At 53.0% G+C, this 27770-nt stretch overlaps 1 protein-coding gene across 3 annotated transcripts in view; it reads right to left on the bottom strand.

Moving 5' to 3' along the window:
• AXL (AXL receptor tyrosine kinase) overlaps window positions 1-27006 on the bottom strand; it is a 30181-nt gene extending 3175 nt beyond the window's left edge. Inside the window, exons 1-18 of one of the 3 annotated variants that reach the window (XM_082605906.1) lie at window positions 26712-27005; window positions 25371-25593; window positions 24940-25040; window positions 24194-24370; window positions 19011-19091; window positions 18765-18880; window positions 14223-14433; window positions 13770-13909; window positions 12924-13074; window positions 12683-12709; window positions 10554-10686; window positions 10166-10257; window positions 7566-7661; window positions 7334-7411; window positions 5390-5482; window positions 4884-5005; window positions 4155-4264; window positions 500-659 (exon numbers count right to left, since the gene is read on the bottom strand). In XM_082605906.1, the coding sequence (XP_082462032.1) occupies window positions 500-659; window positions 4155-4264; window positions 4884-5005; window positions 5390-5482; window positions 7334-7411; window positions 7566-7661; window positions 10166-10257; window positions 10554-10686; window positions 12683-12709; window positions 12924-13074; window positions 13770-13909; window positions 14223-14433; window positions 18765-18880; window positions 19011-19091; window positions 24194-24370; window positions 24940-25040; window positions 25371-25593; window positions 26712-26775 (2175 nt within the window). In that variant the 5' untranslated portion in view covers window positions 26776-27005. Of the gene's footprint in view, window positions 1-499; window positions 660-4154; window positions 4265-4883; window positions 5006-5389; window positions 5483-7333; window positions 7412-7565; window positions 7662-10165; window positions 10258-10553; window positions 10687-12682; window positions 12710-12923; window positions 13075-13769; window positions 13910-14222; window positions 14434-18764; window positions 18881-19010; window positions 19092-24193; window positions 24371-24939; window positions 25041-25370; window positions 25594-26711 lie in introns of all 3 variants that reach the window. The other 2 variants (XM_082605907.1, XM_082605908.1) reach the window with 2 other exon arrangements.
• Between the last annotated feature and the right edge of the window lie 764 nt (window positions 27007-27770).

The raw sequence follows: 27770 nt of genomic DNA, 5'->3' as shown, positions 1-27770 counted from the left end.
GGGCAGAAGGGAGAGAATTTAGGGGGTCTCTCCTGCACAGACGCCCTCACCCAACATCCCCACACTTACGTGTACACAGCTATCTTTGTGGGTGCATCACAGCTATTCACAGAAACACTTTGGTACAGGTACACACTTATGGAGGCAACTTGTGTGCACACATAGACCTGCCCACCCGTGCAAACAATTATACGCTCCACGGAAACGTGGTCTCGGGTCCCCCTCCACACCCTGGCTATACACATGTATACACTTACCACTGCCTCTCCCAACCTAAGCTGTCTACATATCCCATGTAGCAACCTGTCACCATACACCCATGGGCCTATGCATACCCCCAGCGTGTCCACACCACCGTTCACAGATGCCCGCCACACATGGTCCATGTGGTGGACCCCTGTGCAGGGAAGCCCTCACGTCCCTGTGAGCCCAGGTCTGGTGTGAATTGACCAGGCCACGCCCTCCCCCTGCTCCCCACTCCTGCCAGGGGTGCACGTACCACATCGCTCTTGCTGGTGTAGACGCGGTCAGCCAGGCTCTCGATGGCGATCCACTTGACTGGCATCTTGGCGATGCGTCCCTGGCGGTAGTAGTCCCCGTTGTAGATCTTCTTGGAGAGCCCAAAGTCCGCCACACACACCGACATGTTCTCGTTCAGCCTACCAGATTGGGGAGAGGAATGGGGTCACGGCATCAGCCCCCTCCACCAGGAAGCCTGCCCTTACTCTCAGACACGTCTCCATCTCTTGCCCTGGCTGTCTTGCTTGGGGCTGGGGATCAGTCTCCCCGCCTTGTCCCAGACTGGGAGGGAACCGTGTTACTTCTTATACCCTCTGTAAAAGGTGGGTGGGAAAAGGGCTGCTATGGGCCTTCCCAGCTCTGGCTTTCTGCCAGATTCTAAGGTCCTTCCTAGGCTCCTTGGGTTGGAGTCTCTGATTTTTTTTAAACTGCGTTTTTGAAGTATACTATATACACAGAAACATGCACAAATCTTAAATGAAGAGCTCACTGCATATTTTTAATAAATTTATTTATTTATTTTTGGCTGAGTTGGATCTTCGTTGCTGCACGCAGCCTTTCTCTAGCTGCAGTGAGCGGGGGCTACTCTTTGTTGTGGTACACGGGCTTCGCACTGCAGTGGCTTCTCTTGTTGCGGAGCGCGGGCTTCAGCAGTTTGGCTTGTGGGCTCCAGAGTGCAGGCTCAGTAGTTGTGGCACACGGGCTCAGTAGTTGCGGCACACAGGCTCAGTAGTTGTGGCTCGCGGGCTGTAGAGCACAGGCTCAGTAGTTGTGGCGCACGGGCTTAGTTGCTCCGCGGCATGTGGGATCTTCCCGGACCAGGGCTTGAACCTGTGTCCCCTGCATTGGCAGGCGGATCCATAACCACTGCGTCACCAGGGAAGCCCAAGCTCACTGAATTTTCATAAACACACCCAGGTAACCAGAAACTAGATTAAGAAGCAGAACATTGTGGGGTATCTGTGCAATGGAATACCACACAGCAAAGAAAAAGAACTACTGATACGTACAATGACATGGACTAATCTCAAAACTTCATGCTGAGCAAAATAAGCCAGACACAAAGGAGTCAAAATTGCGATTCCACTTACATGACATTCAAGAAGAGGTGACAGAAGTTGATGGGGACAAAAGTACAGAATAGTGGTTACCCCTTGGGGGCAGTGACTGGGAAGGGCAAGAGAGAGCCTGCCAAGGGCCTAGAAATGCTCTTTATCTTGATCTAGTGATGGTTGTTTCCATGGGTCTATAGACACGTAAACATTCGTTGAACTGCATGCATAAAATGTGCATATTTTAGTGTATGTAGAATAGACATTGATTTTTTTAAATGAGAAAGAAAGATTACCGGTCCCTCCTTCCTAGCATATAATTACCCCTCCTAGGGTGATCAAGATCTTCACTTCTAGCAGCATGGATTACTTGTGCTTGTTTTTGTGCTTTATATAAATAGAAGATTCCCTGATTCTTGCATCTGAGTTCTGGGATTCTGTTTTTTTAAGAATTGATGATTTCGGGGACTTCCCTCGTGGCTCAGTGGTTAAGAATCCACCTGCCAATGCAGGAGACACGGGTTCGAGCCCTGGTCTGGGAAGATCCCACATGCCGCGGAGCAACTAAGCCCATGCGCCACAACTACGGAGCCTGTGCTCTAGAGCCCGCAAGCCACAACTACCGAGCCCAAGTGTCACAATTACTGAAGCCCGCGTGCCTAGAGCCCGTGCTCCACAACGAGAGAGGCCACCGCAATGAGAGGCTCACGTGCAGCAACGAAGACCCAACGCAGCCAAAAATAAATATAAATAAATAAATTAATTAAAAAAAAGAATTGATGATTTCTACCCAGGGTGATGGACTTGGGTAATGACCAACCAGAACAGACCCTGGAGGCCCCTAATATGCTAGGAGCTAACCCTTAACTGCTGTGTCTGGGGGGAGGGGGGTGGAGATGGGTGATACTCAGGCATCCAAGCTGGTGGCTGTGGAGCACATGGGAAGCTTGGGGAAGTGGCCAGTTGCCAACTGGTAAGGAAGTATTTTAATATTTTAACAACTTAACAGAAAATGTGACAGGTGCATAACAATTGATTGTCCGCCCTGATTTTTGATGTCACTGTTACATTGTGGGCTTGACTAGGATCAGCCCACGTTACAGAAATAAAAGAACTTCCATTTTGACTGAGTCTATTCATGCCTTTAGACCTCCTTTCCAGTCTATAGGAAATAAAGGGGACACAGGAACAAGGCAAATGCCACCACAAGGAAACAGACACATCTTATACATGGGACATCCTACAAGAAAACTGGCCTGATCTCTTCCAAAAGAATATGCCACAAAACTATACACAGGTAGTGGTGGTGGAGGGTAATTCTAGATTAAAAGGGACCAAAGGGGTACAACAACCAAACGCAATCTGGGAAGTTTGTGTAGATCCTGGTTTTGGGGGAAAAAATATCCCGAAAAGACATTTTGGAGGACAATCGGAGGAAATGGAACATGGATTGGATAGTAGGTTGTGTTACAGAATTATTGTTAATCTTCTTAGGTGTGATAACAGAATTGTGATTGTTTAGGCATAAGTACTGATTTTAGGAGATACCTACTGAAGATTTAGGGGTGGAATGTCACCATCTTGGCAACTTACTTTCAAATGGTTGAGGGGAGAGAGAGAAAGAGAAGAGAGGACAAATGTGGCAACATCTCAACAAGGAGGAGATATGGGTGTTCATTGCACAATTCTTTCAACTTTTCTGCAGATTTGGAAGTTTTCAAAGTAAAAAGTTGGGGGGGGATGGAAATCCCTGGCGGTCCAGTGGTTAGGACTCCGCACTTCCACTGCGGGGGGCACGGGTTCGATCCCTGGTCCGGGAACTAAGATCCCGCATGCCCTCGCAGTACGGCCAAAAAAAATAAAAATAAAAACTGTGTGTGGGGGGGAATAAAGACATTTGTGAACATTTGCACGTCTTACAGAAGATTCTCTGATTCTCTTTTTATGCTGCGTGGTTTGTGGGATCTTAGCTCCCCGACCAGGGATCGAACCTGGGTCCTCAGCAGTGATAGTGCAGAGTCCTAACTACTGGACCACCATGGAATTCCCAAAGATTCTTTGATTCTCCAGCTCCTATTTTTGAGTCCAAGAGTGTAATGAGACTAATATTCTAAGCCTGTGTGTACACACACATATACACACACACACCTCGCCCTCACTTTAGCCCTGGTTCTGGACTATTTTTCTGCTTGTCCCTTGGCAGGGGGTGTGGTTTCTTTATCCAGTGTGGCCCCTCCCCAAGGGTAGCCCCAGGTAAGACACTCAGCACGGAGGGGGACAAAGATGAAGCTTAAATGTCACCATCCTCATCGGTCACCTCTGCCCTTTTGCTCACCACATGCTACCCACCGAGCCCTCCCTCTTGTCACTTTTCACATCCCAGTACTCCTTCAGGATCTTGGTTCAGGGCCCACCTCCTCCAGAAAGCCGGCCCCAGCCTCCTTGCTCACCTCTCTATTCCACTCCTGAGCTCTGACCTGCCTGAAGGCTGTGTGTTTCTAGCGCCCTCTTCCATCCTGGGAAGGAGGGCGGGGCAAGGGTGTCCCGGAAGGAGGGGGGATTCCTGGAAGGGTGGAAACTCACATGCAGTTCCTGGCGGCCAAGTCCCGGTGTATGAATCTCTTGGTACTCAGATACTCCATGCCACTGGCAATGTCTGCCATGAACTTCACCAGCATCTGAGTGGGCAGGAACTGGGGGGTCCGGGGCAGGAGGGAGTATAGGTCAGCAGAGTCCCCGGGATCTATCCCTCCTCCCTTCCTCCCTCCTAGCTCTGGCCTGCGATGCTTTCCCAGGGCTCCAAGAATTAAATCCCACCCCTTTCTAACACGGCCCTATGTCATCCCCTCCTGCCTTCCTCTCTGTCTGGATCTCCTATTGTTCTTGCCCTTGACATATGCTCCAGCAGGGAGCCCCCTTTCTGGTCTTTAAACAAGCCATGCTTGCTCCCACCTCTGAGCCTTTGCACAAGCTGTGCCCTCTGCTGGGGCTGCTTTCTCCCACCTCCCCCCACCTCCCCCCACCTCCCTCCAGCTGGCTCCTGCTTCAAGTTCCCCTCCTCAGTGAGACCTTCCCTGTCCACCCAAATTAACTGCCTGGCCTCCCTGTCACTCATCCTGCTCTATTTCCTTCCTAGCACTTAAATTATCTTGCTTATTTGTTGAACTTATTTATTGTCTGGTCCCCCCACTGGCAGACAGCTCCATGCAAGCAGGCTCCTGGTCACCTTGGCCTTCCCAGTGTATGAGGGGCGCTGGGTACCTGGTAGGTGCTCAGTTAACACTTGTGGGCCAGACAATAAAATGCTCTCACCACTGGCTGGTCCCCAAGCCGGGAATAGAGAAGGAAACTATGTAGGTCTCCATGTTTCATGAAAGGTAAGATGACCACGGGTGCCGGGAAGCCCTCTCGTTCAGAACCCTGGAAACAGACGCCTGAGTGCCCCCAGGCAGCCCTGTCACTGGAGTTGGGCAGAAGGGGAAGCCACCCCGTCTCTCAGCTCTGTCCCTCCCTCCGCCTCAAGTCTGGCCTCCAAAATGTTGAGGAGGGGGGTGATGGACCAAGCTTCAGAGAAGCCATTTCCAGCACTGTTCCCAGGGTTGTTTCTCCAGCCCTCCTGGGGACCTCAGCTATTTCTGGGAAAGGTCAGATGTCACATTCCAAGCTGAGGGAGAGAGGAAGGGGGGAACTTTCTGACTCTCAGGGAGCGGGGAGGAGGAAGCCTGGAGGTTTGATTTTCTCAGTGCCCAAGGGAGGGGTCTTCCCTCTGCTGCGGCCTCCAGGGGGCCTGTCGACCCCCTAAATCTGCCCTCCCTCACCGATGAGCCTCATGACGTTGGGGTGGTCGAATTCTTTCATGCAGACGGCTTCACTCAGGAAATCCTCCAGCTCTGACCTTGTGCAGATGGCAACTTGGGGGAGAGAGGAAGGTGTATGAGGAGGAGGGGTGGGGAGGGAGGACTCTTTCCCTCCTCCTTCTCAGCCTCATCACCATCATCCTCCTCTTCTTCTTTATCAAACGTGATTTGTAAGTACCAGGTTCTGTATTCAGCACTTTTCATCTATTAACTCATTTAATCCTCTGAGGACGTTCTATTACTTTCCCCATTTTAAAGATGGGGAGGGGCTTCCCGGGTGGCGCAGCGGATCTGCCTGCCAGTGCAGGCGACATGGGTTCAAGCCCTGGTCCGGGAAGATCTCACTTGCTGTGGAGCAACTAGGGCCGTGCACCACAACTACTGAGCCTGCGCTCTAGAGCCCAAGAGCCACAACTACTGAGTCAGCGTGCCGCAACTACTGAAGCCCGCGTGCCTAGAGCCTGTGCTCCACCACAAGAGAAGCCACCACAATGAGAAGCCCGCGCACCGCTACGAAGAGTAGCCCCCTCTCGCCACAACTAGAGAAAGCCCGCGCACAGCAACGAAGACCCAATGCAGCCAAAAATAAATAAAATAAAAATAAATAAATTAAAAAAAAAAAAGATGGGGGAGACCAAGGCACAGAATGGTTAAGAAACCTGCCTAAGGGCACACACAGCTAGCAAGAGGACTAGACAGAGCTCAAACGCAGGCAGTCTGGCTCCGGGGTCCATGTGCAGCTCTGTGCTAGGCTGCTTCCCAGCACAGTCGCAGCAGCCCTGGGACCCCTACCATCGTCCCTGTTTTGCAACTCAGGACACTGGCTCATAGAGGCAAAGTGACTTGTTCAGCGTCACACAGCTGGGATTCAAACCCAGGTCAGGAACATAACCTGGTATGCAAGAGGCACTCAGTAATGAATGAGGGAATGAGTTATAACTCCATAACCCAAGCTTTTAGCCACTGTGACTTTGAAAGGATCATTTCTCCCTTACCTCCAGCCTGACCCTCTAAGCTTCATCCCTATGTGGAAAGGACTTGGCCCTGGACTTCCTGTGCTGTGTGAACCTGGACTGGCTCCCACCCTCTCTGATGACGTAAATAATATGGTTTTAGTCCACATTAATTGTGAGTTCAATGTGCCAACCCCAGCATTAAGTGCTTTGCCACACAACACCCTAGGAGATAGGGACGTTATGATCCTTTTCTCCAGATGAGGAATGGGAGGCTCGGAGAGGGATAGTCACTAACCTGAGATCACACGGCGAGTAAATGATGAAGCCAGGTGTGCCTCATTCTCGACTTTCCCCTGCTCTGCTATGCATCACAGGGGGCTGGGCCCTTTGAAAACTACATTTCCCAGGCTCCCTTTCCTGCTTTTTCCTGTTGGAGTCTGCCAATGGGAAGCACTGATGGGAGACTGACAGGTGGGCGAGCGGAGGGGAGAAGTCAGGGCATTTCATCCTCTCTCTTTCTGCTTCCAGTATTGCCTTGGTGGTGGCTGTGTCTCCTTTGTGTTTCGAGCTCCCACAAGGTAGCCCCTAACTCTGTGATTCCTAAATCCCGTCAGGGAGCTCTGGCTGTGGGCTCTGGTAACACCACTTCCTGCCTCTGCCCTTCGGGCCTGGGGGTGGAAGTGACGTAGTGCTGCTGCTAATTGTCTCACTGCTCCCAGCTGTTCCTTCAGTTTTCCCTACACCTTTGTAGTAATCTCCCTGTATTAAGTTCCCTCTGTTGAAGGACCTGGCAGGGACTCCATTTCCTGTCCGGAAACACTGAGGTTCTGTGGTTGGGCTAAATTGCTGTTACCTTTCCCCTTCTTCTGCTTCCTTAGGGGACCAGGGAAGGGACCTGAAATTAAGGGATGGGGATCCCACATGTGTGCACATGCATGTACAGACTCACTCTTCATCGTCTTCACAGCCACCTTGAGGATGGAGTCATCCTGGTTGAGCTGGCCTTCCATCACAGCTCCAAACTCTCCTGTGGGGGACCAGAGAGAGATGCTGACCTCAGGGGGGCGCCGTAGGGACTGCATTTCCTGTGGTTGGGCGGGGGTGGGGAGGACTTCATGGTTCAGGGAGATGTGTGTGTGTGTGTGTGTGTGTGTGTGTGTGTGTGTTATGGGGGGACTCACCTTCTCCCAGGGTCTTCCCCAGGGCCACCTTATGCCGGTCCACCATCACATCCCGCAGCTTCTCCTTCAGCTCTTCACTGATGCCCAGGCTGTTCACTGCATGGGAGGTAGGGGTAGACAGAGCCATGGAGCAGGGCTGACATCCAGACGACACTTGCCAATAGGGATACAGGCGTGCTCATTTTATTGTGCTTTGCTTTACTGCACTTTGCAGATATTGTGTTTTTTACACACTGAAGACCCGTGGCAACCTTGTGTCGAGCGAGTCTATCGGCGCCATTTTCCCAATAGCATTTGCTTGCTTCGTGTCTCCGTGTCACATTTTGGTAAGTCTCGCAATATTTCAAAGCTTTTCATTATTTTTATATTTATTATGATGACCTGTGATCAGTGATCTTTGATGTTACTACTACAATTCACTGAAGGCATTTTTCAGGAATAAAGCAACTGAAAATTAAGGTATGTACATTGTTTTTAAAGATATAATGCAATTGCACACTTAGTAGACTGCAGTATAGTGTAAACATAATTTTTATATGCACTGGGAAACCCCAAAATGCGTGTGACTCGCTTTATTGCGTTATTTGCTTTATCGTGGTGGTCTGGAATCAAACCCACCATATCTCTGAGGTATGCCTATATACCCATTGTTAAAATGCTGAAATACTTCTGCATTCATTCAAAATTAACTAATGCCCAGAGCACCCCCAGCCCCACCCTAGCTTCTCCTCTAAACCCCCTGAATCTTCCCCCAGAGCAGCAACTAAAGGGTTAGAGCCTGGCACATAATCTTGCACTAGTGGGCACCCTGATTGGTTAGCGTCCTGCCGTACCAGTTGTTAAAAATATTTCTTAACTGTTTATTGAAGTATAAACTGCAAAAATCATAAGTGAGCAGCTCAGGGGATTTTCACAAACCAAACACAACAGTGTAACTAGCACCCAGGTCAAGACCATGACCTGTCCTCTCAGGGGAGTCCACTTCCCTGACTTTTCCTACCCCAGATTAGTCTTTTCTGTTTTGGGATGTTGTAAACATGGAATCACATATGTTCTCTTCTTTCATTCAACACAATGTCTATGAGATCATTGTAATGTAGTTGTGTGTAGTTGGATTTATTATTTTCACTGCTGTGTAGCAATCGTTTTCCAACTTATTGGCCTCAGGACCCCTTCACACTCTTAAAATTACTGAGGCCTGAAAAGAGCTTTCTTTTATGTGGGTCATCTATACACCAGTATTTATTGTGTTCAAAATGAAAACGGAAAGATTTTCTTTTTCTTTTTCTTTTCTTTTTTTTTTTTTTTGGCCTCGTGGCACAGCATACAGGATCTTAGTTCCCCGACCAGGAATCAAACCCACGCCCCCTGCGGTGGAAGCACGGAGTCTTAACCACTGGACTGCCACTGCCAGGGAAGTCCCATGGGTAGATTTCCAAAACACAAAGATACGCAAGCACATGTTCAATCAATCAACAGAACGATGACATCATCACATATTAGGAAACCTCTGGAAAACTCCATGGAGTGCTTGTGAGAGAATGAGAGTGTGAAAGGGCAAAAGATGTCTTGGTGTTAATATGAAAATAATTTTGACCTCGTGGACCTCCTGCGAAGGTCTTGGGTACTCCCGGGGACTCAGGTCACACTTCGAGAACTGCTGCTGCACGTTATTCCATTAGATTGCTGTGACCTCCTCACTTCCTCTTCCTTCTCCTTTTCAATAAATGTCTTTCCCAGCCCCTTCTGGTGTCTCCCTGGGGCCCTGGCAGTCTTCTCACTGTGAGCTAGGAAGATACCTAACTCTGTCCCTTTTCTTTCTGGATCTGTTTCCCCAACTGGAGAGATTAAGAGATTGGACTGGGTGGCCTCTGAGGTCCCTCCTTAGCTGGGACCCTCCATAACGCTACAATCCTCTGAGTGTCTATAGTTCTAAGATTCTACGATTTTTAAGATCCTAAGGGTCTATAGCCCTGGATTATAATTTTTTAGGCCAAGAGCTATTCTACCTCTCTCACATTCTTTAATTCCAAGAGGCAGTTAAGAGGATGGACTTGAGAGCGAAACTGCCTGGGTTTGAATCCCAACTCTCCAGCTTACAAGCTGTGTGGCCTCCAGCAAGTTACTTAACCTCTCTATGCTGCAGCCTCCTCATCTGTGAAGTGGGGCGGGGGGATAACGTACCTAACTCATTGGGTTGGTGTGAGGATTAAATTAAGTGACGTGTAGGGCACTTAGAACAGCACCTGTCACAGAGGAAGGGCTAGGGCTGGCCGTTATCATCAGCATCATAATCGTCTCATCAGCAGCATCTTCTTCATTGTCATCATCATCTTTATCATTGTCATCATTATTACGTTGTTCTAAGATCCTATGGCTCTAAGCTTGGTCTTTCTAAGATTTACTATGTCTAAGATTCAATTATTCTAAGGTTGTGTGTGGTCCCACAATTCTGTTGCTCTTAGGGTCTGTGGTTCCAACATCCTAGTATTCCAAGGCCTTCAGAAACTTTTGGTTCATGCATCTGCAGAAGCCCAGCAGGCCCAAAGCTCTATACTTCTTATCCCAAACCCAGGCAGGGAGGCATGGGGTTCACTCACAGGTGGCTTCAGTGGTCCGACGGCTGTAGGACTTGCGAACACGGTACCTGACCACCAGCTCGCCCCTCTCCATTGTTGGTTCGAACACCTCTCTGGGGGGAATAGAGAGGAGATGAGGGCAGGGCAGAACAATGTGGAACCCCCTCCTTCCACCAACAGTGAAAGCAAGCGCCATCCCCACCCCCAGGCCTGCCCGCCCTCTCCTCCAGTGTTCGCTGAGCAAGCCCTGGACGGCTACCTTCTGCCTTCCATTCACTCCCCAGAGCCTTGCCCTCATTCTGATTCTTGGTAACCTCTCCTCCTGCACCAGCCTCCTCATGGTCTCCCCACCTCCGGCCCCTCCATCCCAGTCCATGTTGGTCTTCCGACCCACGTGGCTCCAACTCACCCGTAGCGGGTCTCTTTCTTCCGCCGATGGACGAGGAACAGGGCCAGGATGAGGACACAGGCAGCAGCCACCACTGCTCCCAGAAGTACATACCACCAGGGCCATGAGAAGGCAGGGACTGGGGGTTCACTCACTGTCAGGGGGTACGCAGGACAGGTCATGGTTGAGGTCTTGGTTCCAGCTCCCTGAGCCCCAAGGGGGTATTGTTGAAAGGAGGCAGGTGTGGATATATTTGATGAGGCATGTGACAGGTGCATTCCCCTATCTGGGGAGGCTGGGCTGGGCTGGACAGGGCATGCAGTGGATACGATAGGAGTGGATGTTAAAGGAAGAGTGTGAAACTTGTAGGATGAGTACGGTAAGTTAAGAGTGGGATGGACAGGGACTTCCCTGGTGGCGCAGTGGATAAGACTCCACGCTCCCAATGCAGGGCGCCCGGGTTCAATCCCTGGTCAGGGAACTAGATCCCACATGCATGCCACAACTAAGAGAGTCCCCATGCCACAACTAAAAAGCCCACACGTCTCAACTAAAGATCCCGCAAGCTGCAACTAAGACCTGGCGCAGCCAACATAAAAAAATAAATAATAATAGATAAATAAATGTTAACAAAAAGAATGGGATGGACACTGGGGGATTGTGTGATGTGCGTGGAAGGAGTGTCGGATGGGAGTGAGAGACCTGTGCAAGGTGGGCTGTGCAATGTCATGTGAGCACGGGATGGTTGTGAGTAAATCTCAAGTGGTGTATGGGTGTGTGATACGTGTGATGATCGTGCAAGGAGGGGGGACTTGGGTGTGGAAAACAGATGAGTAGGGAGGGAACGCATACAGAGTAGGACAGGTGCACGAGGCATGTGCAATGAATATGCAAGGAGTTGGAGCCTCCAGGGACCAATGGCCAAGGAATATTTTTGAGGAGGAGTGTGCAATGGCTATGGACGGGTTTTATTTTTATTTTTATTTTTGGCCATCGTGCGCCTTCTGAGATCTTAGTTTCCTGACCAAGGATCGAACCCAGGCCCTTGGGAGTGAAAGCGCCGAGTCTTAACCACTGGACCGCCAGGGAATTCCCTGGAAGGGTTTTCGTAAAGCAAGGGATGAGAGTAAAATAAATGTGTAAAGGGGCATAGTGTGCAAAGGAGTGTGTAAAGAGTGTCAGATAAGTACTGGAGGAACTGGGATATGTGAGGATTCAAGGAATTTTAGATACAAGGGGCAGTATTCGTAAGGATGTAACTTTGGTGTGAGGGGAGTGTGCAACTAGCGCGCAAAGGACATGCGAAGGGAAGATGAGAAGCACGGGATGAATGGAAAGGGTGTGCAAAAAGGTGCGAGTGAGTGTGTAAGGAATGGAGGATGGGTATTGCTGAGCGTACCAGGAGTTTGGTGTGGGTGTGTGCAGAAAGCGGGCATGGGTTAGGATCGGCTTGGGGTGAGGGAATAATGTGTAAGGAGTGTCGAGTGAGTGTGCAAGGAGAGTTGCAGAATGTGGGATCATGTGGACTGAAAGTTTTACAGCGCTTGCCATGTTGGAGGTACGGTGAGTGTGTAAAAAGTATGCAGAGTGTGTGAATGAGAAGTGTGGGTGTGCATTGGGTTTGGGAGGCACGTGTGAGGAATGAAGGGTTATAATGGGATGAACGTGAAGGGAGGGTGGGATTAGTGTGGAAAGGTATGCAAGGAAATGCAGGAACGCATGTAAGGAATGTGGGTTGAGTTACAAGAGGGGCTGTAATAGTGCTAGGAGGGTACAATGGGTGTAGGAGGAATGTTTGAGAATTGATGGAGAAATATTTGAGAAGGATGGCTATGAGGGGGATAACTCACCTGTCTGTTCATTTATCCATCCATCCACACACCCACCTACTAATTGATTCATCCACCCAGCTATCCATCCATCCATCCATCCATCCATCCATCCATCCATCCACCATTCACTGAGTACCTACAATGCACTGGGTCATTCCAGCCACCTCCATCAAGGACCACACAAACCCAAGACGTAGAGAATTAGAGTGATGAGTTTGAGAAATACGAAAGGGATGTGCAAAGAGTATGTGTGGTGATGGGGTCCTCACTGGGCAATGAGGCAAGGGAGGGAGAAGAGGTGGATGCGAAAGTCCTTACCCAGCTGGTGGACTGGCTGTCCTTGTCCTGTGAGGAAAAAGGACAGAGGGAGGACATGCTCAGAGAGGGCAAGACTGGTAAGACACGGGTGAGGGAGTGAGGCTCTCAGTAAGGTTCCAGGTAGGAACAGAGCCTAGACTGGGGTAATGCTCAAAGGTACAGGGAGCAAGTCACGGGCATCTGGGAGAGACGAGGTCCCTGCGGGTAGGTTGAAGGGGGCTGAGCATGGCTTTGGAGTTACCTGGGCGCCAGAGCACCAGGGGCACGGGGAGGCTCCAGGGTCCATCCCCAGCGGCGGTGTAGGCTGCCACGCACACCGTCAGGTTGGGCACAGACCTGTCCCCCCGCAGCTCCAAGGTCACTTCTCGCCTTAGCCCTACGTCCATTAGCACCTAGGACGTCCGGACGTGGCATCAGAGTAGAGCTCCAGCCCCTAACGCTTAAGCCTTCACCCTCAGCCTTAACTCCCCGTCTTTCTCTAAGCCCTCTCCTCTCTCATCTCCAGTCCCGCATCCCCGACCTCTTCCTACCCTTCATTTCTCATCCCCCGTCCCGTCCTCTCCCTTCCATTCTCCATCCCTACACCCACTAAAATAACAGCTCCACCAGGACTGGGACTTTGTCTTATTCACTCCCACAACTTCAAGTCCTAGCATGATGCGTGGAACACGGTACTTTTGCTGAAGAACTGAATTCTCATTTTTTCACCCTCATCGCTCCATCCCCTTCTAACTCCGCACTCTCTCTCTGCCACCCCATCTCTCCACCCCAGGGTGCTGCTTGCTCAGATTAGTACCTTTGTGCCAATTATGAAGAGGCACCCCTTCCTCAAGATGTTATGCCACTATCTGCTGTAAAACTGTCCTGGTAAATAAAGGTCTACTGAAACGCTTTGTATATGATTCATAAACAGCCATCCCTAACCCTCCCCAGGACCCCTTTAACCGTCCCACATGTGCTCTCCTAGCGCAGTGTGATGGCGTCCTACCCAACCTGCTCAACTGTCCATGTCTGCCCTGTCATCTTCTCCCCACCACTCCTCCCTCCTCCACAGCCACTCCGCCCCAACCTAGCCAGCAGCACCCACCTCAGGGGTATCCAGACCTCGATAGGCCAGTCGGTACCCTAATAGGGTGCCCTGCAGGGGCGCCCTTGGCTCCTGCCAATGCACGAGGGCTTGGCTTCCATTCCGCATGGCGCTAACGTTCTCAGGAGGGCCCAGGGGCACTGGAGGACAGGGAAGGGGGGAAGCTGGCATCCCCACCTCTTCCTGACCCCCACCCCCGTTCCCAGGAAGTAGGGGTAGGGTACAGAACACATGCACGTGGGCAACTCGTGCAGGCCTCCCATGAGCAGAAGCATGGGGAAGAGGTCCAGGAGAGATGCCAGTGTGCCACGCTGAGGAGTCGGGGACCAGGCAGGAGGGAGATTGAAGCCACATGGGTTAAATGGGCGAGAGGAGATGCCGGGGATCATACTGATGTACGCGAGGGCCAGTGGGGCAGTGAGCGATGTCTCCTGGCCACCAGCCCCTTCTTACCTCCCTCCGGTGTCTCCACAGGAAGCCAGTGGGTCCAGGGTGAGGGGCCCTGGCTACTGACACACGCCACCCGGATGTGGTAAGGGGTGTGAGGATGGAGGTTGCCCAGCCGCAGTTGGTGAGGCGGAACAGATGCTTGTAAGGTGAGGGGTTCCTCTGGGGGGTCTGGCTCTCCCAGCCAGGTGCCCACCCCATCGTCTGACAGCACAGCCTGGGGAGAGAGGGGCGCGTGAGGACAGGGTGGCCACGCGATCACTGGAGGTGCCCACACAACTCTCAGTGGTGGTGATCCTGCTGTGACGACACAACTTTGCAAGGATGTGTGAGTGTGTCACAACTCCGTGTTAGTGCAACATGGGCACCTGCATTTGCAACGCGAGGAGACCACCCAGCTGCACAATGTGGCTCTGCCATCACTTGCAAATGCCACTTCTGACGTGACTTTCCCTCTCTGAGCCTCAGTTTCCTCATCTGGAAAATGGGGGCTTAGAGGAGCAAATGCCTTCCAGGGTTGCTTAAAGATTCAATGTAGGACAGTTGCACAGTGCATGGCAGGTGGTCAGCATCAACAATAATGACAATGACATTCAACCACAGGCAAAAGCAATGTCCCCCAATAGAAGTCAGAAGAGGGAATTCCCTGGTGGTCCAGTGGTTAGGACTCCGTGCTTTCACTGCCGTGGGCCCGGGTTCAACCCCTGGTGAGGGAACTAAGATCCCGCAAGCCGAGCGGCTCAGCCAAAAAAAAAAAAAGTCAGAAGAGTGGGCATCTCTGGGGGCTGAGGGAGCCTTCAAGGGAGCTGAGAAGTGTCTGCGTCTTGATTCAGAGGGAGGTCACATAGGTTAAACAATCTAGGTGTACACCAAAGATTATGCACATTATGTATGTTATACCTTAATTTAAAAAAAGAAAAGCCTTGGGACTTCCCTGGTGGCACAGTGGTTAAGACTCCACGCTCCCAATGCAGGGGGCCTGGATTTGATCCCTGGTCAGGGAACTAGATCCCACATGCATGCTGCAACTAAGAGTTCGCATGCCACAACTAAGAGTTCGCGTGCCACAACTAAGAGTTCGCGTGCCGCAACTAAGAGTTCGTGTGCCGCAACTAAGAGTTCACATGCCGCAACTAAGAGTTCACGTGCCACAACTGAGGAGCCGGCGAGCTGCAACAACCAGTGTAACCAAAAAATAAATAAATAAATAAGAAAAGCCTTTTACAAATCTGAACTCATTTGATCCTCACCTCAGCTTTGTGTTGTAAGTACGTGCTGTGTTTTTGCCCATTATACGGATGAGGACAATGAGGCTCAGAGAGATGGAATCACTGGCCCAAGGACACCAGCTTGTCACTGATGAAGTTGGGACCTGAACCCCATCCTGTCTTCAAAACCTTTGCCCTACTGACAACAAGCATGTCCATTTGGGCTTCCCTGGTGGCACAGTGGTTGAGAGTCCGCCTGCCAATGCAGGGGACGTGGATTCATGCCCCGGTTCGGGAAGATCCCACATGCCGTGGAGCAGCTTGGCCCGTGAGCCATGGCCGCTGAGCCTGCGCGTCCGGAGCCTGTGCTCCGCAACGGGAGAGGCCACAACAGTGAGAGGCCCGCGTACCACAAAAAAAAAAAAAAAAAAAAAAAAAAAAAAGGATGTCCATTTAAGAGCATCAGTAATAGTAATAATACTTCTCTTCTGTTCAGAGAGGCAATGCAGCTTAGTGCTGAAGAGCACAGATACTGCATCTGGTATTCAAATCCAGCCTCTACCACTCCCTAGCCCTGCACCTCAGTTTCCTCATCTGTAAAATGGGATAACAACAGTGTTTCCCTACTTTGCAGGGTTAACTGAATTGACTCTCGTAAGTGTGTAGAAGAATGTCTGTGCATGTCGAGAGTTTGTCATTATTATTTTGTGTGTGTGAGGTTGTCTGGCCATGAGTGTCAAACTCTGCACACCCTGCACAGCGGCACAGGCTGCTACACCCACCTGGTCACCAGGAGTGGCACAATCAGGATGGCAGGGGCCACGGCTGGGGAAGACATCTGTGCAGCCCTTCCCCACAGAACCACAACCTGCCACAGCCACACAACCCACAGCCACACAGCTCAAAGGTGCTACCTTCACCCTGGGGAGCAATCAGGCGATGTAACCACGCCACACAGTGTGTTGGGAAGTTTACTGCTTAAGGCTCTAAAGCCAGATTCCTTTGGGTCCAAATCTTGGCTTGGATATTATTTGCTGTGTGATTTAGAGTGAGTGTCTTAACCTCCCTGGGTCTCAGTTCCTGTCTCTGGAAAATGGGCTTCCAAGAGTCCCTCCCTGTCAAGGTGTGAGGTTTAATGAAATGATGCATGTGAACTGGCTTGCACATCCTGTCAACAGCTAACATTTTTTGAGTGCCAGCTGTGTCCCAAGCACCTTGCCAAGCATTCCTGGATGAGCAAATTGCCTTCTTACCACCACCCTATGGGGTCAATTTCTTTTTTCATTCCCATTTTACAGATGAGGAGACAGAGGCCCGGACTCAGCAGCTTGCCCAAAGTCACACAGCCCCCATGTGGGGAGAGAACAGCATTGCAAGGCCTGGGGAGGAGATGAGCAGATGGTGGGCAGCAGGATGGGCGGAGAAGGTCTCCATGCCTGATCTCTGACCCACAGTGACTGACCAGAAGGGGAACCTCTTCTGGGACAAAGGGGACGTGGGTGCAGACAGTCAGGCTCCCTCTGCCCACTCCTACTTCTCTTTTCCCTGGGACGGCTGTGACCTCCCACTTAAACCTTTAGCCCATGCACAGCAGGAAGTGAGACCTGGAGAGGGAAGAGGGCACACTTCTGCTTTCTTGGGGACACTGGATGGATGTGGGTTGTGGGTACAGTTGGTGCCTGACCTGGCATTTGAGGTCTTACCAAATCAGCCTGGCCTCTGGGATTGAAATGGTTTTATCCTTTTTAGCCATTGGGGAAGGCAGGTCACTTCCCCTCTCTGGGCCTCAGTTTCTTATCTTGAAAATGGGAAGATGGGGGCTTCCCTGGTGGCGCAGTGGTTGAGAGTCCGCCTGCCAATGCAGGGGACATGGGTTTGTGCCCCAGTCAGGGAAGATCCCACATGCCGCAGAGTGGCTGGGCCTGTGAGCCATGGCCGCTGGGCCTGCGCGTCCGGAGCCTGTGCTCCACAGCGGGAGAGGCCACGACAGTGAGAGGCCCGCATATTGGAAAAAAAAAAAAAAAAGGGAAGATGAATAGCCATTACTTTCTGGGGTTAAAATGTCAAGTGAATGTGAGGTTGTCTCCAGGGCCAGGGTCTTTCTTATAAGAAAGGCAGCTCCCGTTTAATCAAGCACTGGCTCTAAATGGTCTTTAGGAGGTCAGGAGTGCCCTTTGGGTTTGGCGAGACAAGAGTTCGAATCCCACGTCTGCCACTTCCTGTCTGTAACCTTGGGCAAGTTGCTTAACTACCCTGAGCCTTAGTTACTTCATCTGGAAAATGGGTGTATCCATAGACCCTACTTCACAAACACTCGAGGGGCTGTGTGAAAAGCTGTAATGCAAGGCGCAGCACATAGGTGACATTCAATAAAAGTTGGTCATTTTCCATTATTGTCATCTCCCATCACAGACACTGTCCCATCCTCACTTAAACTCTCAAATCTCAGAGAGCTTCAGGCCAGAACTGGATCTCATATTCAGAGATGTGTGTTGGTTTGTTTTTCTTATTCTAGAGTAGGAGCAACTTCAGTGCAGAAGGCTGGGTCTAGCTCATCTCAATTGTTAGGTATTCTTCCAGCAAACATTCCCTAGTCGATGTCTGGCCCTGCGCTGGGCAATAATAGGGACCCAGTGGTGGCTAAACCAGGCCAGCCCTGCCCTCCCAGAGCTCACAGTCCAGGGGGAGACAGACTCACCCCCAGACAGTGACAAGCCAGGGTGGTCAGGGCTGGGACAGGAGAAGTACAGGGCTGTGGGTACCCAGTGATGACTCTGGGCCCTGCTGTCTAGGGGTTCCCATTCCAGCTAGAGTCAATATCACTAACACTAAAAAAATGAAAACAGCCAATAGTGTTTGTTTGGGATTTTTTGGCAGTGCCACATGGCTTGCAGGATCTTAGTTCCCCAACCAGGGGCTGAACCCACGCCCTCGGCAGTGAAAGCGCAGAGTCCTAACCACTGGACCACCAGGGAATTCCCAAAAGCAACCAATAGTTTATTACATATTTCCAAAGTTCCAGATACTATTTTAAGTTTGTTAATCGCATTCACTCATTGAATCCCCACAGTCAGCCTATCAGGTAGGTACCACCATTATGCCCATTTTATAGATGAGAGAACTGAGACCCAGGGAGGTGGTGTCACCTGCCCAAGCTCATGTGGCCAGCAGCTGGTGGAGTCAGGATTTGAACCCAGGACATCTGGCTTAACCAAAGGCTCTAGTCCTTCTCAACACACGAATCTGTGGGAAGGGCTGGTTTCCCAGGGAGAGGATGAGGGTCTGTGGCTGTGGATGGAAGGAGGGCTGAGACGGAGGTGAGGAAAGCCTGAGGTCTCACCTGCAGGGTGCAGTGGGTGAGGGGATAAATGCCGCTCAGGCCTGGGGTCCAAGCCACCTCCAGCTCCGTCGGCTGGCTGGAAACCAAGTGGAGGTCGCGGGGCCGCTGGGGGAGCACTGTGGACAGAAGAGGGGAGGAGCTGACCCCTTGCCCAAAGCTCCCCACCCTGCCCTCAACCCCAGCTCTGACCTTTGACCCCACCCCCCACCCTCTGACACCCAGCTCTCCAGCTCCCTTTCCTGTCACCTGTGATGGTGGCCGTGCGGGATGTGGTGACCCCCTTGGCGTTATGGGCTTCACAGGAGAAAGAAGTAGTCTTGTTCAGGCCTGGGGAGTCATATGAGGGAGAGGTCCAGTCAGAAAGGGGAAGGAGGGGCTCCCGGGCCACACTGAGCATCCCTTCCACCACGCCCTACCCGACAGGGTCAGTCTAGCACCCAGGGGCACCTGCTTGAAGGGAGATTGTGGGAAAGGGAGATAATGCATTGGGAACACAGGCCTCCATCCCCAAACACAAGGCCAGCTAACACCCCACCCCACAGACACCCACAGAGATAGACACATGCACACGTACACACACAGACACATACACTCAGAACCACATACACAGACACACACAGGCACACACATTCACACACACACTTATGCACAGAGACACACATACATACACAAACATACAGACGCACAGAAACACTCATACTCACACATAGACACACCAGACGCACGCACCAGCACACACAGTTATACACACAGGCGCACACAGAAACACACTCACATACAGAAACGCACATACTCGGGGACTTCCCTGGTGGCGCAGTGGTTAAGAATCCTCCTGCCAATGCAGGGGACACGGGTTCCATCCCTGTTGTGGGAAGATCCCACATGCCGCAGAGCAACTAAGCTCGGGCGCCACATTTACTGAGCCTGTGCTCTAGAGCCCGCGAGCCACAACTACTAAAGCCTGCACGCCATAACTACTGAAGCCTGCGCACCTAGAGCCCATCCTCCGCAACAAGAGAAGCCACCGCAGTGAGAAGCCCGCTCACCGCGTCGAAGAGTAGCCCCCGCTCGCTGCAACTAGAGAAAGCCTGCGCGCAACGATGAAGACCCAACGCAGCCAAAAATAAATAAATAAACAATAAATTAATTTTTAAAAACGAAAAAAAGTAATCAAAAAAAAAACAGAAATGCACATACTCATACCTACACACACACAAACACACAGACGTACACACACTCACATATACACACAAGAATAGACACAATCACACTGAGCCACACAGACACCTGTCTCGAGGCATACACATCTAATAGACACACACTTAAGAAACAGGCCCTCATGGAGGTGTGAAAATGTAGAGGTGTTTGCTCATTGACAAGTCTGGCTGCTACCAATCCCTCTCCCCCGCACTCACTCACTCTAGCTCCACTGGCCTCCTGATGTTTCTAGAAGGTACTATGCATGCTCCCACCTCAGGAAATCTGCACGTTTGTTCCCTCTGCTTGGAACAGCATTCCCACAGACATCCGCATGGCTCCCTCCCGCCCTCCTTCACATTTGTTACTCAGATTCCACCTTCCAGTCGCCTCTGTCCCCAACCACCTTGTTGAAAATTGGAACCTCCCCTCCACAACTAGCCTCTTCCCTGCTTTGCTTTCTCTTTGATTCTTCTCATCACAGCATCCTTTACACAGTCCTATGTATCCTGTTCACTGTGTGTTGACCCCACTAGCATGTCAGCCCAGGAGGGTAGGAGTTTCTGTCTGTTTTGCCCCCTGCTGTATCCCCCCTGGGGCCTAAGATGACCTGGCACACAGTAGGTTCTCCATAAATGTTTGTTGAATGAGTGGATGAATTTATGTGGATACATTTATGTACTTATGAGCACTTCTGGGTGTGTACGTAGCAATGTGAGTATGTGTAATTCCGTGGGTGAGTTCGTGTGTTTTTGAGTGTCTGGGGGTGGACTGCCTCCCCTTTCCCAGTGTGGTGGTGGTGGGAACACAGGCAGATACACACACATGCATGCACACAAAGGCACGTACAAGTACACAGACAAACACAAGAGACGCAGACACAAACACAGAGAGATACACAACACACAGAGTTATACAACATACACAGATTCACACACGGCAACAGAGACATGCACACCCACAATGTCTGGGTGACAGGATGTAAGGAGGACCAAGTCTTCAATCTATGTGTGACTGCAGATCTGTATCTGCCTGTGTTTCTCTGCGTGTCTGTGGATGCCTGCGTTTGTTCTGTGCTGTGCTGTGTTCCCACCGCCACCAGCTACCCGAAGACACAAAGTTTCCTTTTCTCAGTTAGCAGAGGGAGTGGAAGGAGGGGAAAGGCGGCGAGGCCGGAAGGGGGTGGGCAGGGAAGCTCCCCAGCTCCGCTGCCCAGGCCGCACTTCCCAGCCAAGGTCAGGTGCCCGGCCCGCAGCCTCCGCTGCCCTGGGGAGGCACAGGACAGCCCCGGGCGAGCTGCCCGAGGGGGCGGGGAGCCTGGGTCCGGTCCAGCCACCTGGCACGTGGGTGTCCGCCAGGGTCACCGCGCGGGAGCCCGCGCTGCCCGCCGCCGTTGGAGCCTGGGGCGGGAGGGGGGTCTGGAGCCCAGTCCAGTTCCGACCGCAGCATTCCTGCCCCCGCGTGAGTCACCGGGGCGCCCCCCCCCGGCACTTCCGGCCGGACTGGGATCCCCCTTCCCGGGCCCCAGCGGCCCGCACCTTGAGGGAGGGGGCGACAGGGGCGAAAGGGCCTGGGACCCCCTCCCCTCCTGCGGGCTCGCCCTCTACGACCAGCTCCAGATGTGCTTTCCAGATGTACCGTCCCTCTCCCCCTCGGCGCCCCGCGCCACCCTCCCCCACCCCAGAGCGCAGTTTGCTTTTTCCGAGGGAATTGGAGGGATGGAAGGAGAGAGGGGGCACGCCCTGAGTCAGATCCAGGGACAGACACACACAAACGGACGAAATTCCTTGATACAGCACACACCACGAATTCCTACACACACACAATGAATCACACTTAACATACAGGGGCCTACAGGGCACGTTACTGGCCCTAAAACAGAAAACAGCAGCACTGGTTAACTACACAGGAGGATGCTGTTGCAAACACGGAGTGACACAAAAACATACTCTACAACTGACATGTATACACAAGGGGCTGACACTGATGCACATACACAAAGAGAGACACACACATACACGAACACAAACACGCAATCGAACGAGCACACACTGACTACAAACACCTAGCAACACAATACACACCTAGGCTGAAGCTGACAGACACACAAACCTCCCCGCAGTTCGAGATACACCCACCAAGCAACAAACATACGTTGAGGTTGAAGTGGACAAACGGATACACAACAGGACACAAATCAGGTTGATGTTGACTGGCTCACACAGAAACACAGCCAAGCCTTCAAAACACAGCTGGACACACTCAGGTTGCTTCAGACACATTCCTCAAGATGCAGGCTGATACGGAAACACACACTTGCATCGACACACAGGGTTGCTGCAGACACACAAACGTGGAGATGCTGCCCTGTGCATATGGGTGGCACAGACACATATATACACACTGGCTGGTGAGTACCTCAAGTTCATCCACCAAGAGGCAGTCAGCGCTGGGACTGACATACCAGGAGAGCAGACAGAAGCAGAAGGGTGTTGTTACTACCTGCTGTGAATCACACACACACACACACACACACACATCTATAGGGGTCCATGGGACAGAGTCACATACCAACATGCTCACCCTGTGACATATACACAGATATCACAGAACCATCCATACACAGCCACAGGCAGTGGAACCACACCAAGAAACACACCAAGTTGTCCAATGACACATGCTGAGTCCACAAAGAAACAGAAGCTCCCACTAAGACACACTGACACCTAGAGGCACACGCCTGTGAGCTGGCATTGTCACCTCTATACAGGGAGGTATGGAAAACAGCCACAAGGCACACTGCCGCTCATCAGTCTGCCATCTTCTCACACACGCATAGGCACTCCACCCTCTCACAGAGAGACACAGCTGTGAACACACAAACACAAAGAAGGACAGATAGCAGGCCGACACTGGGATACTTAGTCACACACACACACACACACACACACACACACTGACAGCCCCTGAGAAACTTACAGAAACATGCCATAAAGACCCAAACACAGTGGAACAGACACCTAAGGCGACAGAAACATACCTAGTCTCACACACACACGCGCACACACACACCCACACTCACACTCTGAGACATCCACAGAAGCCAGCCCTCACTAAGGCACACCCTCATACAAACAGGTAGATGCACTGAGACACAGGTTCAGAGGGACAGGGACACACCCAGACCTCCCACCCCGCCCCACACACAGAGACACACACAGAAATCCCCACCTGGCAGCTCCCTCACACGCTGATACACACACAGATCCTCTCACACCTGCGCCCCCCATTTCTCCCTCTTCCTGGGATGGGGTGGGGGAACCATCCCCCTCTCCCTCCCCTTTGCCCGGGTCCTGCCAGGCTGACTCAGGCCCCAGAGCTGTGGGCCTGAGTCACCCCTCTGGAGGCCGGCATGCTCACCCCTGCTTCCTCCGTACACTCAGGGCCCCCGGAATGCTGGGAATGTGGGCACCTCCTTCCACCCTAAGAGACCCCCCCATCAGGAGTCCCCTCCCCACGCCAGCAGATGGAAGCAGCAGGTTGGGGATGCTGGAAGCCGATGCCCTCCAAGGTCCAGCCGCCTCCCTCTGACTGACCCAGCCTCCCCCATCTGTGTTCCTCCGCCCCTCTTTCCTCAGTGTCCCCCAACTCTGGCTGACCGCTGTGTGACCCCAAGCTAGGTCCTGCCCCATCTGTGAGGTGTGGAAGGGGATGGTCACCCTGAGGCTGGGAGGGTTTCTCCTGTCACTCAGACCTGTCGTGTCTCTCTCCATCTCGGGTTACTTCTGTAAGGAGCTAGGGGAGAGGAAGGCCCAGTTGATTCCAGTGCCCTGCTTGGGGTCCAGGGCTGACACAAGGGGCATCAGACCCCCACACGCTTGGCCATGGAGCAGCTCAGAGGAAACCCAGGACAAAGAATTCTCTGCAGAGAGCCTGGCATGAATGGAGGGGAAAGAGCAGAGAGACGGGGAGACAGACACACAGAGCAACAGAGAGAGATGGAGAACAGAGACAGAAAGAAAACATACAGAGGGAAACGAGACAGATGGGGACAGAAAGGCAGAGACAGAGGTACTCAGAGACAAAGAGAAAAAACTAGAGGGAGACTCAGAGACAGAGACAGACAGAGAAGGACAGAGGCACGAGCAGACCCTCACACAGAGGCTTGAAGGGCTCCCCACTTCCATCCTGCCTGGCCCTCTGCACCGAGCTGACCACATCCCTGGACTCACCTGGAACACGGAGTGTGTGCTGGGCACTGTGGTCCCCGGTTGCCGCTAGGTAGACAGCATCCTGGAGCCAGAGTAGGTCCACGGGCTCTGGGGGTCCCTGGGCCCGGCAGCTCAGGTTGAAGGGAGTGTTGGCAGCCACAGTCCTGTCCTCAGGCTCCTCCAGGAAGTAAGGCAGGCCTGGGCGGGGGGCAGTGGTGAAGGCTGTGGTCCCTCTGAGCCCCCTAGGTGTCTGCCTCACCACTAGGATGTTGTAGGGTGCAGGGTCTTTGAGCCCTACGTCTGAGCCCTCAGGACACCTCTATCCCCCAGGAAACATGATCCCAATATCTGACTCTCCCCACCAATGTCTGAGCCCCAGGGCATCTGAGCCTCTCATGTCTCTTTTCCAGAATGTCTTACTCCTACTCTTCATGCCACTTTACCTATGAGGAAAGTGAGGCCCCTGGCGGGTGAGGGAGAGGGTTACCTTGTGCCTCAGATCCTTGATCTGACCCCCAAATGTCCTGCCCCAACCATGTCTGACCTCAGGACAGCTGACAGCCCCAAAGATATCTCCCCCGCTGCCCAAAACATATAATCTTGTGCAGGCCTGCCCCCAATAATTTATAGACCCCTCCAGCGGCCTGACCCTCCAAGATCTCTGACATTCCTAGGTTGTACGTCCCCAGTGCACGCCGTGAATCCTCCAGCACCCTCTGACCCCTCAGGATTCTTGGTCTCCCACGACCTCTGAGCCCAGGGCTCACCCTCCAGCCCGACGTAGCCAGGCTGGGACACGAAGGTCTTTCTGCCCAGGACCACGGCACACTGGTACCATCCAGCGTCTGAGAGCTGCAGGGACGAGATTCTGACAGGGCAAGAGGAGGGACAGAGAGGTTCAGGGTCAAAGCTGCACCCGGGGAGGGGGTCCTCAGAACTGAAAGAGGAGAGCCTGGGCTAGAAACTCGTAAGACCGAATAAGTGGGTACTATTATTAACGCATTTTACAGAAGAGGAAAGTGAAAGCCAGGGTTAGTTATGTCACATGCTCAAAGCCACGCAGCTAGCGAGTGGCCACACTGGGGTCCAACCCAGGTGGGGCTCCTGCGAGTGACTTTGCACCCCGCCATGTGATGGAGGTGGGGACACAGGGGTCAGGAGGGATGCGGGTCGTGTCTGGTTAGGGGAGGCCGGGCACCTGAGTTGGCTGACCACTTTCCAGTCATCCTGCCCGTCTTCGCCCAGGGGCACCTGGGTCTGGGTGCTGTCTGCCAGCTCTAGGACCTGTCCATCCCGAAGCCAGGTCACCTCAGGGGGCTCCCCCTGAACCTGGAGCTCACACCGAAGGGCCCCCATGAGTCCTCGGGCACCAGTGATGTTCCCTGGACTCCCCACGAAGGGGTGCCCCTCAGCCTGTGGGCCTGCAGGGAGACGGGGAAGAATTCGCTCAGGAAACCCTGCTCCCCTCCGACTCCTCGGTTCCACCCGTGCAGGCCTGCCTACTGCCAGGACCCCGCCAGGCCCTTAGGCCCACATAGTTGCAGAGTGACCTCAGCAGGGGGGGTGGAGGGTGGAGGCTTTGAGGGGAAGATGGGAGCCTTCCCAGGGGACTGGGGTCCGGCCTCCATCCTCCGTCCGTTGGGAGTAGGCCCGGGATCTGGCAGCCTCCCACGCCCTGACTGCCTGGCTGGCCTGCCCTCCCTTAGGGTCTCTAGAGACTTGACAGATTAGGTTGGTGGATGGTGGGGAAGAAAAGGGGATGGGAGGGAGAGGAGAAAGAGAGAAACAGGGAAGGAGAGTCAGAGAGAGGAACCAGAGAAAGTTAGGCAGACAGAGAGGGACAGACACCCGGAGCGACAGAGGATAAGAGATGGAGAGAGACACCCGCAGAGGGGAAAAAGTGGTAGGAGAGACACACAGAGGGAAACGGACAGAAAGAGACAAAAACAGACTGACAGAGACAGTGATAGAGACACCTAGGGAACAGGGAGAGATAAAGACAGAGACTGGAGAGAAAGAGAGAAATGGAGACCCCCAGAGATGGTAGGACTGGAGGCAGAGCCCCTGGCCCCAGAGGTGGAACGCGCAGACAAACAGCCATGGGGTAAGGAGAAGTGGGGGTGACAGTGACGAGGGATTTCCCCTAGGGCTCTGGAGCCTCCTCATCCCGCTGCCTGACTTAGGGGTCCTTTCTGGAAGATTCCTTTCCGGGCAGCCCCCAGCTCAGCCCCTCTCCCCAAGGCCCCCAACTCAAGTCCAGCCCCTACCCTTGCCCTCAGCTTCTCCTGTCTGTCTGTCTGTCTGTGTCCATCTCTTCCCATCTCTGACCCTCTTAGTTTCTGTTTCTTGTCCTTCTGCTCCTCTCTCAAGAGTCCCTTTTTCTTTCCCTCTCTTGGTTTGTCTCTGTGTACACCCTCCCCCTCTGTTGTCCCAAGGAAACTCCCTGAGCCAGACCAGGACTCCCGACTCACCCGCCTCAAACACCTGCCATCCATCCCTCTCCTCTCTCTCCTTCCCCAGCTCCCCCCCCATCACTCACCCTTGGGAGCCACGCACCCCCAGCAGCACAGCGCCCAGCACCAGGCCAGCAGGACCCTGCCCATCCTCGGGGCACCACGCAATCAATGCCAAACTTTCCTTAGAAGTTGCTGGGCACCCCGCGGGGGAGGGGGCAGGGCCGGGTTGTGCCCGGCCCTCCCCCCAGCTCCGGGCTCCCCGGATTTGGCACTGCCCGCCTGGCACAGCGGAGCGGGGGGTGCCCTCACCCGGCTCTGCTCAGCGGCGCCTTCCCAGCTCCCCTGCCTCCTTCTCTCCCTCCCAGATTTCGGGCAACGCTTTCCCCGCCCCTGGCTCCCCCCACCCCTGCCTCCGCCCACCGGCCGGAGCCCAAGGGGCCACCTGGACTTCGAGGGGTTAACGCGGAGAGAAGAGGTCCAGCTCTGTCTTAAAGGGGCCCTGGAGGGAGGCTGAGGAGGGGGAAGGGGGCCCCAGGTGGCTACGCCCCTAATCGTGGGCCAGCGAGGCAGGGAAGCTGTGCGTCTCCCTATCCCGGCTCTGGGCGCTGTCCCTCTGGGCTCTCTCCGTGTCTGGTAAACATTCCTCCAGAACTCCGCTCCCCTCTGCGACGCCCCCCTCCCCTGCCTCCACCCCTAGCCCAGCCTAGCCAGGCACTCCCCCTCTCACTCACAGCTCCTCAGACAAGGACACACACACACACACACTCACAGATGTCATCCACACACAGAGGCTGGGACAGAAGGAGACACGCAGGGGCACGCCACGGGCTCACACTCAGACAAGTCAGGTCAGGAGCTCCTCCATTCCTGGAGAAACCTCAGAAACCAGAAACGGGAGGACACTGCCGCGTGGGCATCCGTGGGGGAAGACTTGGGGACACGTGGATCCTCATACAAAAGAGATCCACATGGGCACGGAAACAGGACACCAGTGGATGGGCACTCACAGGGGTGCCCAAAGACCTGGGTGGGAACCCCGCCTCTACCACTAACCCTGTGACCTTACAAGTGACTGGCCTCCCTGAGCCTTGGTTTGTCCATCTGTAAAGTGGGAATAGCAATAGAACCCACTTAGCAGGCTA

This window comes from Mesoplodon mirus, assembly GCF_964341445.2.
Source record: "Mesoplodon mirus genome assembly, chromosome: 19".
NCBI lineage: Eukaryota > Metazoa > Chordata > Mammalia > Artiodactyla > Ziphiidae > Mesoplodon > Mesoplodon mirus.
Note: the sequence above shows the minus strand (reverse complement) of the source record. Positions and strands in the feature narration are given on the sequence as shown.